Source organism: Procambarus clarkii, chromosome 86 (genome assembly GCF_040958095.1).
Source record: "Procambarus clarkii isolate CNS0578487 chromosome 86, FALCON_Pclarkii_2.0, whole genome shotgun sequence".
Taxonomy (NCBI): domain Eukaryota; kingdom Metazoa; phylum Arthropoda; class Malacostraca; order Decapoda; family Cambaridae; genus Procambarus; species Procambarus clarkii.
Window position 1 is genome coordinate 6,831,284 of NC_091235.1, and position 13,526 is coordinate 6,844,809.

A 13,526-nucleotide genomic window follows, 5' to 3' on the forward strand; every position below is an offset into this window, starting at 1 on the left:
GTTGAGCTCACTGGACAGGTTATCGGTTATATATATATATATATATATATATATATATATATATATATATATATATATATATATATATATATATATATATATATATATATATATATATATATATATATATAGAGATGGTTAACAATTGTTAGGGACAGGCAGTTTCTTAGGGCAAATATCAACCTTTCCCGGGGTACAACTCGCAGCAGTTGCCTAACTCCTGGGTACCCCCCTCCCTTATTGCCAGGTGAAGAGAGGCATCAGGTGTCAGGAAACGTGCTCACACATCTGCTCTATGTAGAGCTTTGCCCTTGGACCCTTGGGCTGTGAGCACTGCGCTCACCTCTCTGCTACATATACATAAATCAACATATACTGATACATATACATAAATAGACATTAGCAAATAGACCTATAAATGTTCACAGTCTTGGTACAAAATTCATCTATTTCTGCAAATGTCACAAATTTGACAGTTGTGACGCATCGAGGCCACTTGTTTAGTAAAGGTTTACATATTGTTACACATTCATTGTTTACACATTCATATTGTTTACACCGCCCCGTATGTCAAGTACCGGGCGCTCACCACCAGGACGGGTTAAGGTTAAGGTGTTGGAGCTATAGACCACACTTGCTCTCATCTTTACTCCAGCCTCTTTAATTCATGTTCCCAGTATTGCCTCACAGCCTCAGCTCATTGATTGATGATTGATGAAGATTAAGCCACCCAAAAGGTGGCACGGGCATGAATAGCCCGTAAGTGGTGGGCCTTTGGTATCTCCAGTATCATTAGCTGATACTGGAGACGTGTGGAGGTGGGACTGCACCCTGCGTGACGGGAGATGTCTCCCCCGTGTCAGCTCATTGTTATACTACTGAACTTAAATATAAAACTCTAATAACAAAATGTTGCTCTTTAAATGCATGTTTGGCTATTGGAATATATTTGTTTTAAATTATTTTTATCTTCAATTGGTTAACATACAGGATTCATCAGTTAGACACAATTCATTCTTAGAAATATATACTTTTACGAGATCGGACAAGTTAAGATAATCTATTATATATTTAATTGTAGTAGACCTAAGCACTAGAAATTGAAGAGACGACGACGTTTCGGTCCGTCCTGGACCATTATCAAGTCGACTGGTCCGTCCAGGACAACTGACAGACCGAAACATCGTCGTCTCTTCAATTTCTAGTGTGCAGCTTGGTCAACATTTTTCAGTTATTGTGACTCATCATCTTCATTTATTTGTAGTAGTTGAGTGTGTTTATTGTTGTGTAACAGATGGGATGGAGGGCAGCTGATGGTGCTACGAGGGGCGGAGAACCTTCACCGCTGCGCTTGGATCGGGGAGGAGGACTCTGCCGAAGAGGAGGAGGAGGAGGACGACGTGGCCAGCAATGAACGCCACGAGCTCCAACGACACAACATGCCGGGCTTCACAGCTCCGCAAGAACACTCGCTCACAGACAACAGAAAATCTGGGATCGCAGACGACACTTCCCACTCGAGTGTTCCGCTCTTCTCGGAAGAGCGTCGTCAGAGTATCAGTGAACTCTTGCGGAAGGCCATCAAAATCAGCAAAGACAAAACGGAGATTCTGCGAATTCTTCACACTGAGGGTAAGACTCGTAATTTTGCGTTTGAGAACCAGATTACAGACAAGGACTTAGCATTACAAAATAATACAGACAATTCAACACACGCTGTGCCCGAAATAGTAGCACTGGTCGACGGACAGACGGAGACTGATGCTAACAACAGCAGGAAAAACATCTCCGAAATCAGGCAGAGTGTACCGTCAGTTGATACACTCCCAGGTGGTACACTCCCAGGTGGTACACTCCCAGGTGGTACACTCCCAGGTGGTACACTCCCAGGTGGTACACTCCCAGGTGGTACACACCCAGGTGGTACACTCCAAGGTGGTACACTCCCAGGTGGTACACTCCCAGGTGGTACACTCCCAGGTGGTACACACCCAGGCCAGCTGAGGAAAGCCAGAAGAAAATTAAAAGTCAAAAGGAAGAAAGGTAAACGTAAACGTCTAAATGATAAACTAAACAAGAAGGGAATGTCTCGAGATGAAAATAATACTGAAGAACTATTGGTTGAAGACGAAAATACAAGACGATCACGGTTCAAGAGATTTGCCGACGATGAAGAAGATACTGGCAACGGTGCCTTTGAGGAACTAGACTCTAACGATCTTTTGGACACAAACACCGAAGCAGATCTCAATAAAAGGAAAATTGACAGATTAAAAGAAGAGCAGGCGATTGGTCACATCTTCTTCCCTGAGGGGGTGAAGTTTGAGAGAGGCAGATTTAACCAGTCAACAGTAAACGACAATTCGAGAGAAGAGCACAGATCTTCGTATTCCAGCAGCGAGGAGGCTCTGGCGAGCTGTGAGGGCGTCATCCTCACTCTGCCGCTCTTACCCTACAGGAGCTGCAGCTACCAGACTGTGGACATCAACAAGATTGTCTACGACATCCCCGTCACAGGCACTTACTACTTCGTGTTTTCCAGCGACAATGAGATCTATGTCAATGATCTATTCTTCAACCTGACGATGGAGCGAGTCGTGTACGACGTCAAGAACTCTGAAGAGCTGTGCTTGAACACAACAGAATGTTCCATGCCGCTGAGGTTCTGGTCGGACGAGCAGGCGGTAGTGGAGGTCCCGCAGGAGGCTGGCTGGGACAACTCGTACGTCCTGGAAACCAAGTGTGAGCCGCGAGTCTACATATATCTCACCATGATCCTCCTCGTCCCGGTGCTAATCATGTGTTGTGCTTTCCACTGATGGTAACTCTGTCTCCTCGGTCTGTTTAAGTTGCCTGTGATACACATCTGTCGCATCCACACCTGCAAATACTGAGCCCCACGATGGAGGGTTACTGATGGGAGTTACCCATCAATTTTTGTTTCTAAGCCTTTGCTTTATAATCCAACCATAATGTGCTCTTGGAAAAGATGACATTCAACCACACAACCGCATTTCTTATGCCGAATATATATATATATATATATATATATATATATATATATATATATATATATATATATATATATATATATATATATATATATATATATATATATATATATATATATATATGTCGTACCTAGTAGCCAGAACTCACTTCTCAGCCTACTATGCATGGCCCGATTTGCCTAATAAGCCTAGTTTTCATGAATTAATGTTTTTTCGACAACCTAACCTACCTAACCTAACCTAACCTAACGTTTTCGGCTACCTAACCTAACCTAAACTATAAAGATAGGTTAGGTTAGGTAGGGTTGGTTAGGTTCGGTCATATATCTACGTTAATTTTAACTCCAATAAAAAAAAATTGACCTCATACATAATGAAATGGGTAGCTTTATCATTTCATAAGAAAAAAATTAGAGAAAATATATTAATTCAGTAAAACTTGGCTTATTAGGCAAATCGGGCCTCGCATAGTAGGCTGAGAAGTGAGTTCTGGCTACTAGGTACGACATATATATATATATATATATATATATATATATATATATATATATATATATATATATATATATATATATATATATATATATATATATATATATATATATATATATATATATATATATATACATACATATATATATATATAACTAAACTTACATATCAATATAACTGGAAATTCAGCCTGGGGAAAACATGTCCAACACAAGTCTCGTGATGCGTGACACAGCATAAACAATGTCATATTTATGTACAAGATATCCTTTGGCTTGCTGATGTAGGCCTACACTTCCCAAGAAAATATATATCCAAAGCTCTGGGAAAGTTTTAATTTAAAACTCACAATCTGAGGAAGGCGAGGTGGCGCCCATCTTATTGAAGGCGAAATTTTCTTGGAGTTTTGGACTAAAGGACTCGGTTCAGATTCCCGAAGCAGTTACGCAAACACTTACGAACCTGTACATCTTTTCTCAATCTCTGGCGGCTTTGCCTGTGAACTAACGTGACCACAGACGTGGCCACACATTTACGATGCTAACCAGCATATATATATACATTTTCTTGTGTCCTCCATGGACAGGGTTGGTGATCTGTTAAACATATAGTTCAGTGATTTATTGAACTTGAGGTGCTGCTAACTGTGTTTGTCAGTCCTGAGATGGGGAGACACCACGTCACACACTGTTCACTCTACAATACCTGAATTCCTTTGGTGTTCATACAATTCAGGTTGATTTTCTTCACCGTTTATGGTATAATTGCGCAGCCTGACCTCTCAAACGTTCCCAACGTCACCAAAATGATGTACTAAATTTCTCGAATCTAACCTAATCGAGGACCCAGGAATAGAAAACGGGACATCACGTCAATTCGGCAAGCCGCTATGATTTTTAGTACGTCTATGATAAAATCAAGCCGCTATGATTTTTTTTTTTACTTTGAGGATTTTCACTTCAAAATACGATGTGTTATGCGAGAGGACAAGTTGGTGTTTAAAATATTAAACAATGATAAGAATTCAAAAACTTTTAGAAGGGACTACGAAACAGGAGTAAAGTTTATAGGAGTATAAACTCCTATAAAATAGGAGTTTTTTTTATTATTATTTTCTACCACAAACGTGGCCATACATTTACAGTGCTAACCAACATATATACATTTTCTTCTGTCCTCCATGGACAGGGTTAGAGATGTGTTAAACATATAGTTCAAGGGTTTATTGAACAATCAAAAATAGGAGTAAAGGTGAGGTAGTAATCAGAAGAGACAACTAAGCCATATAATCAGATAAACATTTGTTATCAATACACATTTTGTTCATTTATCAAACCTCGTGATTAACTAGGCTAGGAGTTTAGTATATCATTTTAGTGACGTTGGGAATGCTCGAGAGCACAGGATGGTCTATTGCCGTATAATATCTAATATTTAAAATTATGTTATGTTATCTAAAGATTTACCTACAATGCGTAATATTGAGACCAGACCGTCGTAGTACACAAGTTCTCTTGCTAGCTGACATTATACTTAAAAATAAGGCATGCAAATCAATTGTAAATGTCTAATAACATCTACTGAAGCCTCATTAACATCTTTGTGCACTCTGTAATCCCTAATTTGTGCTACCGCTCACCACAATAAACTACCGCTCACAGGATGAGTATAGGGTGCACAATAAACTACCGCTCAACAAGGTGAGTATAGGGTGCACAATAAACTACCGCTCATAAGGTGAGTATGGGGTGCACAATAAACTACCGCTCATAAGGTGAGTATGGGGTGCACAATAAACTACTGCTCACAGGATGAGTATAGGGTGAACAATAAACTACCGCTCACAGGATGAGTATGGGGTGCACAATAAACTACCGCTCACAGGATGAGTATGGGGTGCACAATAAACTACTGCTCAGAACAAGTATAAAATGCACAATAAACCATTAACATAGAACCTCAATTGTTTGTGAATGATATCACGGACATCACAGTTTAGAATGCTTAACTCAGCTGATACTCTCCCGGTTTACTTCTAGCATCTGTGTGTGTAATTGCTTCACTAACAACATACGCTCTTTAATTTGATTTTCTTGGCCTCCCAGAAGAGTTTACCTGTAAGACTGACCCACCCAGGGGCCTGACGGCTGAGTGGACAGCGCTCGGTATTCGTAGTCCTAAGGTTCCGGGTTTGTTTCACCCTGATGTTCACCTAGCAGTAAACAGGCACCTGGAGGTTAGACTGCTGCTACGGGCTGCTTCCTGGGAATGTATTCACCTAGTTGTGCTTGCGGGGGTTGAGGTCTGCTCTTTCAGCGCACCTCTCAACTGTCAATCAATCAACTGTTACTACAATTCCCCACCCCAACACATACACACCCAGGAAGCTGTCTAACTCCTAGGTACCTATTTACAGCTAGGTAACAGGGGCATCAGGGTGAAAGAAACTCTGCCCATTTTGTTTCCGCCATCAGCCGGGATCGAACCCGGACCCTAGGATTACGAGTCCTAGGATTACGAGTCCAGAGCGCTGTCCACTCAGCTATCAGGCCCCCCTAAAAGATTTACATGCATGTCAAAAGGTGTGTAGCAAAAAGGAGGCCTGGTCGAGGACCGGGCCGCGGGGACACTAATCCCCGAAACCATCTCAAGATAGACCCACCTTAGTATGCCTGTCGTGTGGCAAGGCAGCCAGGCGCTGATTCTTGACTACAAACTTCTTCAAGGTCTTAAGTGCTTGAAGCACATTCTTATTCAAATCTTAATTTTGGTTCATCCTCTTGAGGTCTTATTCCTATATCAAATAATGGGGTTCCTCCTGAAACAAAGAAAGTACCGTATCAGTCACAGAGTCTCTGTAGTGTTGTTGGCTTCGTTCTCGACTCACAAAGCTTCGAATCCCAGGCGGGACATAAATGGTTAGGCACGTTTCCTATCACCTAATACCTCTGTTCACCTAACAATAGGTATCCAAGAGTTGTCAGCTTGTTGTGGGGTTACATCTTGAGGAGGGTCAGTAGCTCAACTAGGGGTGAGGGATGAGGGAACGCGATGATAATAATAATAATGTTTATTCAGGTAAAAGTACATTCAAGATGAGTTACAAACATAATGTTGGATTTCTAGATAGAGCTGGTACATACTATGCCTAAAGCCTCTAATACGCAAAGCTCCTGTTGTTGTTATAGATTCAGCTACTTGGAACAAAAAGTTCCAAGTAGCACGGGCTATGGTGATCCCGAAGAGGACTTGTCTGGTACAGGAGCAGGGCTGTAACTATACGCACAGCATTTCGGGCAAATATATGCCTACGATACATACATTCACAGGCTGCCTACCCCCGACAAAAATGAATAATTATCTCTATTGGTATCTCGAATACCAATAGAACTGTGTATAATAATGCTGGCAGTTGCAGACAAGTGCTGTGATGTAACGGCCACTTCCTGTAGGCAACACGTATTGTGATACAGTGATGGGTTGAATGCTGTCTTAAGCGTCCAGCGTAAGGAAATATATTGCAGTCGATTCACAGCCGAAAGGAGGAGTCTGAGCACTTTTTCTTTCAGCTGACACCACTGTTCACTCAGTTGTAAATAGGTACCCCGGGAGTTAAGGGTTGTTTACTGGCAATGTTCCATAATTGGCCTACGGGGGGGGGAGAGAATACAGCATTGTCCCCGGAATAGAAAACGGAAATTATAATGTTGAAATATCCTGATCTCCATTTTGTTAATTGTTAATTAAAACATATGTTTATAATGTTTATTTTGTTAAATATTACCTTAGATCTTTCAGTGTTAAATTATGTTAAGTTTATCTTTCTTCACAGGTTACAGAAGATAATAGTTGTGTAAGCATTTCCTCAAGCTATCCTATTTCTAGCAACAAATATACTGTATATACAAAAGTAAATACTTACATATATACTGTACAATGTGTGTGTCCGTATGTGTATAATTAAATAAATTTATAATTATCGGTGACTCGCCTAAAGAAAATGGTGAGCATACAGTTTTTCCCACAACTTAAAACCTAACTTGCAGACATTTTTTGGAAAGTCGAGGTGACGTTTAGTTATTCCTGTGATCTCACTTTTACAACACGCAGCAACTCCTCATTGTTTACTTCCACTTATACCCCTGTCCTTTATCACCTTCCCCTGCCCTTCACCATTTTCCCTGCCCTTCACCATCTTCCCTGCCCTTCACCATTTTCCCTACCCTTCACCATCTTCCCTGCCCTTCACTATCTTCCCCACCCTTCATCACCTTCTCTACTCTTCACCACTTTCGCCTTCATTCCGGTAACCATTTTTGCTAACACTATCTACATTTAATCATGTATAAAATGACATACTAGATGATTCTTATAGTGAGGATTAAGTCCCACCTATGACCATCCCTGGACAAAGACCAGTCATCCTGCAAAGTTGGGCAATGCTATGGAGCAAATTATGAGGAAACTTTTCGCTTGGAGATTATATAAATATGGAGTCAAGCTTAAGACACTATTGCATATATATTTATATGTTCACATTGAATATTTATGAACATGTGCTCAATTCTGAGTTTTTAAACTTAAATGTTCAGACATTACACGTATTTAACATTTATGGACAGGTTTGAGCTTTTTAAAGTCTATATGCTCAGATAGCATATAACAGATTAGTTACATATGTGTTCCAGACTTGGAGGGTATATACACATGTGTTCCAGGCTTGGAGGGCATATAAATGTGTGTTCACATTGACTCTTGACGTGTCCAGCATCCAACTTTTCACTCAATATACCAGTTAAATTGATGTGTTCCTGTATACCTGCTTGATGGGGTTCTGGGAGTCCTTCTACTCGCCAAGCCCGGCCCGAGGCCAGGCTTGACTTGTAAGAGTTTGGTCCACCAGGCTGTTGCTTGGAGCGGCCCACAGGCCCACATATCCACCACAGCCCGGCTGGTCCGGCACTCTTTGGAGGAAACAATCTAGTTTCCTCTTGAAAATGTCCACGGTTGTTCCAGCAATATTTCTTAAGCTCGCTGGGAGGGTGTTGAACAACCGCGGACCTCTGATGTTTATACAGTGTTCTCTGATTGTGCCTATGGCACCTCTGCTCTTCACTGGTTTTATTCTGCATTTTCTTCCATCTGCCTTTTTCTTCTGTATGGAGCCATAAATATATCAGTTCAAACTACATTTATTGTATACTTCTGCATTTACGTTTTGAATATTGTATATATATGCTGAGGTTTAGAGACAATAAAAGTATATTCAAGACCTAATTATTTGGCTTGTTTTCGAACCTTCATACATTTTTTTGTAATTGTTCAATATTAAAATACAGCATTATGCTGCTTACTCATACCTGTAACTTTACTATACAAATATACATTATTTATCAAGATGTTTAAAGCTATGATGTGTATAATTCCATTGTTAATAAAAAGAATGTTTGTATTATGCTGTATAAAAATTTACTCTTATAAATAAAAATAAACTGTCATGTTACACTTAGTATGGCATTATAACCTATCCTCAGAGAAGAGATCCACTCAAGGGAAAGGATTGGGAACGACTGCATAATTAATGTAATGACCGAACAACCGAATGCTGTGCTATGCCAGACGACCTTCCCCCCCCACACCCGCAGTACTCAGTTGTTATTGGTCATTGCATTAATTAGGCTTGTTACCAGCAGTCGCCAATTACTGTTAACTCGGTTATAGTTTGTGGTCATCATTAACTTCATCAGTTTTACAATATTACTATTTATTCACAGTTAATTTACTTTTAACTTCTTTATTTTACATGAAAGCTATACACTGTTATTCACATTAATTATACACCTTATTATTATCAGTTATAGTTTACAGTTAATTTACTTATACTTTATATTGTATATGGTGTATAATTTACACTTAATTAATTTAACCATATTATATATAAATTAAATAATTTTATCCAAGCATGAGTTTGTCTCTTAGTTCACATGGGACCTGCAAACATACAAGCATTGACGGCTAAATACTTTTACACTACTTTCGACCCAGTAATACAGTCGGGATCATTCTCAACTCACAATCAGGAATTCTGGATTCAAATCCCAAGCAGGACAGAAATGGTTGGGTGCATTTCCTATCACCTAATACCTCTGTTCACCTAGCAGTAACTAAATAAATAAATAAATAAATGTTTATTTAGGTAAGGTACATACATACAAGAAATTTTTACAAAGATTGGTGGACTTATAGATAGAGCTAGTACATACAATGCCTAAAGCCACTATTACGCAAAGCGTTTCGGGCATAAACTAGGTGTACCAAGAAGTTAAGTCAGCTTGGTGGGGGGGGGGGGGGCATCCTGGGGAGTGTCCACAGTTCAACTTTATGGGGGGGACCTCGATATAAGACTAACATGTACAGGTGTATATACATTGCATGTTCCTGGCAAAACAAATTGATTAGAAGCCTTTTGTTTGGGACAGTATTAATTGCTATCTTTTAGTCAAAACACACAGTCAGCCCGCCCTTTTCTCTCCTGTTTTATCATTGCCATTTGATCATAGAATTTTAATGTAAAGTACTGTAATTGTTACATGATTTGCCTGAAATAAAGCCATGTTAATTCTTAGAGACAAAACACACTTTTCTTAGTGCTCAACAAATCTCTTAATGAGTCTTTCCAGGACCTTGCAGGAACCATGGCCATCTTTAAAAACTATTCTTTCTTCGTCCTTGTTCCCTTTAAATACTGACAAGTCAACTCTTGTAGACTCTTGCATCAACACTGTACCTCCCCCCTCCCCTACAGTTAAGGATTGCTACAGCTACAGTTAAGGATTGGCACCCAGTCAATCTTCCCCAGCCAGAACCAAGTCCTAAGTGCTCATGAAGTACTGGGCGAGTGTTTTACCACTGCGCCACGGGGACTGCTTGCAACTAACTTTACCCGATGCTGCACTCCACTCCACCCTGTGTTATGCCTCTTGCAGCATAAGAAGGTGCATTTTCTAGTGGAACTCAGATTGTGCATGCACTGACCACTCTACAGTAAGCATGCAGCATGAAAGAAGTTAACTTCTTTAACACAACATAATCCTTTACTATGACAGCCAGTACTGTGGCTTGCAGGGTTATTAATTCTGCTAAGCAAGAGATGGAGATCTTACTGCTAACACCTTTCTTTACTTGATCATTGTGAAAATTAGCAAATATTGTGGGGAAATCAATTTCCAATAAAAAACCATCTGCATTTTATCTTTGTGGCAACTTATTACCAAGATGGTGGCAGTCATGAATTGGCAAGCTGCTTGAACTTTAAGAACCAAGCTTTAGTACTCATACAATACAGTACTTCCAATTTTTCTGAACTTCAGTCTACTCTATTCGTTCATCACTCCACAACAGCGAACTCCAACGGTAAACAGAGATATGCTCTGCTATCTCCTTCCCTGTACCCAGTTGTTTTTATGTATGGGCACACTGGGCAGTTACCCAGGTTCCCAGTATTCTGGGGGCCCCATACTGTTATATGTCCACGAGATATCTCTTGGCAGTGTGGATAATCATTCCATCTCCCCATGGAAAGGCCTGGGATTCAATTACCTTTTCAAATATTTACAATATAAATAATTTGTGCATAACCGAGAGTAATTCTGTACTGCAGCAGTTGGGCAGTACTGGGTATGGGGGGCTCATCATCTGGGTATGGGGGCCCCATCATCTGGATATGGGGGGGCTCCAGTGCATTGCTTTGCCCAGGGCCTACAATACTGTCAAGATGGTCCTGCCTGTACCTTAGTTTTATTACATACATATATGTATAACTAGATCTGGAACATTGGAGCTGTCACAGTGTCCTGGTTCAACATGGTTGTTCGTTTCCTTACAAAACCTGGTTCAATGGGCACTTTGCCCTTAGATTTTCATCCCATTGTCCTGCCAGTCGTGAATGCATGTATCTTACGTGGTTTTTGGAAGAATTGTTCTCTTCCCTCCTCCCATTTTTGGCTTTTGTATCACAGTACAGCTGACATTCTGATAAATTTGGTGGTCTACAATCAGTACATTTTTACCGGAGGTAAATTGGTAGTGACCTAGTGAAAGCTCATGACATAGTACCTTGAAATATAATAGAGGTGCCTAGTTGCATCCTATCCAATAACCATTGCAAGTATTATGCAAATATCCAATGACCCGTGCAGTGCCCATTTACCCCCTAGATGAGGCAGAAGTCTCCCAATGAGAAAGTGGGGAATGATTTAGGGTTAGATTTCATAGATGTGATTGAAAATGTTGAAGTTAGTCACTTACATCAAAACCAATAATGCCGAGTTAACCAAGCACCCTAATTGGGTTGAGGTTCCAAAGCTGCTACTAATTGCATTATATCTACAGTATTATCATAATTTAGGCAAAATGGGACAAATTTGCCCAGACTACCAGATTGGGGTGGGAATGGAGAGTGAGGCCACACACTCCTTTATCCTCCTAGTTAAAAAAAAAAGAAAAAAAAGAAAAAGAAAAATAGATACTGTACTAGACAAATTAAAATATACAGTACATGCAATGATTTTGTTAGTACTGTAACAACCTTTCAAGCCCTACTGGTTACAAGACTGGCTGGCAACAGGACTACACAACAAATTTTTCCAATACACATTACCACTACCCTATTATAAATATTTTATTATGGATACAACTCCTAGGTTGGAATTTTCTGTTTTCTTCTCTGAAAAATTCATGCATGCCTAAAGTTTCACAAAGTTAATTGGTATACTGTAATTATTAAAGTGCCCCACCAAACCTACAAGACTAGCTGCTCTACAGATGTGTCAAGGGCCATCTTAGGTGCCAAAGAAAAACTGGAAAATGTAACTTTGTAGTCTAAATACTTTATCAACAGATGGGAGTACACTACTTTCATTAATAAAGCCAAACAATATTATTATTATTATTAAGCAATTCTAGCACAAATAGATTAATGGAGCCATATAGCCTTTACTGCTCTGTAGTCGATACAAATATAGAAGGCACAATTAACACTTCTTACAATTAACCAACTACAAGAACGAGAATAAAAAATTGCAATAAGTCCAAAAGGGTACATAGCATCATTTGTATCGATATTCAAACACTTCATCATTTGAGAATGCTATAAAAGTTGTTGAGGTGACTTAGAGATTTGGGGGGGTGGGGGGATAACAATTACGAGACTTTCACAGGGAGGCGAGGTAAGGTCGCAGAAACCTCACCTCAGGTAGTTTCAAAGGTTGGAAGGCTATTCAGATTCAAGTCCGTTAATTCAACGGAAAATTGGGGGATCGACGGGCAAAAAAAGCTCATTATGAGAGGTAGTGGGGGAGTATGTGCTGTCTCTCAGACCAGACAGGAGTCTGGGGTCTAGTATTGGGCATCACAGGAGGGAGGAGACTGAATCTGGTGTCTACACAGAAGCTTCATCACTGCTGTATCTTTGAGTACTGGTCCCTTATGTTCTAAATATCCCAAGTGTTGATAATTTTATTGACTTGATAGGGTAGATAGATTAGGAGTTTTGTATTGAACTTAATTAAATATATAACACTAAGCTGTCCATCTGAAGTGTCCATTCGTTCCCGTTATTCATTCATTAAGAGTTGCCGGTGAAGAGAGCCGACTGTGGTCTCCCCCCCCCCCTTTCCCATCTTTAACTCGCATCTTTAACTCTTTCATGGCTGGTATCCTTTGCCGCCGGTCACTGTACTTATGTTCATCAAAGGCGAAAGTGGTGGTAGCATTAAGTAGTTTAACTTTTAGTCAAGTCATAATTTGTAACAACTTGCTTGGTGGTGGTATCGGTGGGGATAGCCAGGTGGATGGTGTTATAGATGGTGAAATAACAAAAGTAAAGTGTTATACATACACAGAAGTAAAGGAGTATGTTATAAATACGTTATAATGCCAAGAGCAGAAAGACAAAATTAGCAATATCAAAGGAATTAGATTCATTGATGATTTTATCAAATAACATGCAATACGATACAATGG

The 13,526-nt window shown here is 39.9% G+C and overlaps 1 protein-coding gene across 3 annotated transcripts in view; it reads left to right on the forward strand.

The window, feature by feature from the left end:
• The window catches only part of LOC123767457 (uncharacterized), a 56,040-nt gene extending 52,965 nt beyond the window's left edge, over positions 1-3,075 (forward strand). Inside the window, exons 4-5 of one of the 3 annotated variants that reach the window (XM_069317067.1) lie at positions 1,295-1,920; positions 1,966-3,073. In XM_069317067.1, the coding sequence (XP_069173168.1) occupies positions 1,295-1,920; positions 1,966-2,819 (1,480 nt within the window). In that variant the 3' untranslated portion in view covers positions 2,820-3,073. Of the gene's footprint in view, positions 1-1,294 lie in introns of all 3 variants that reach the window. The other 2 variants (XM_069317066.1, XM_045757147.2) reach the window with 2 other exon arrangements.
• Positions 3,076-13,526: the final 10,451 nt, after the last annotated feature.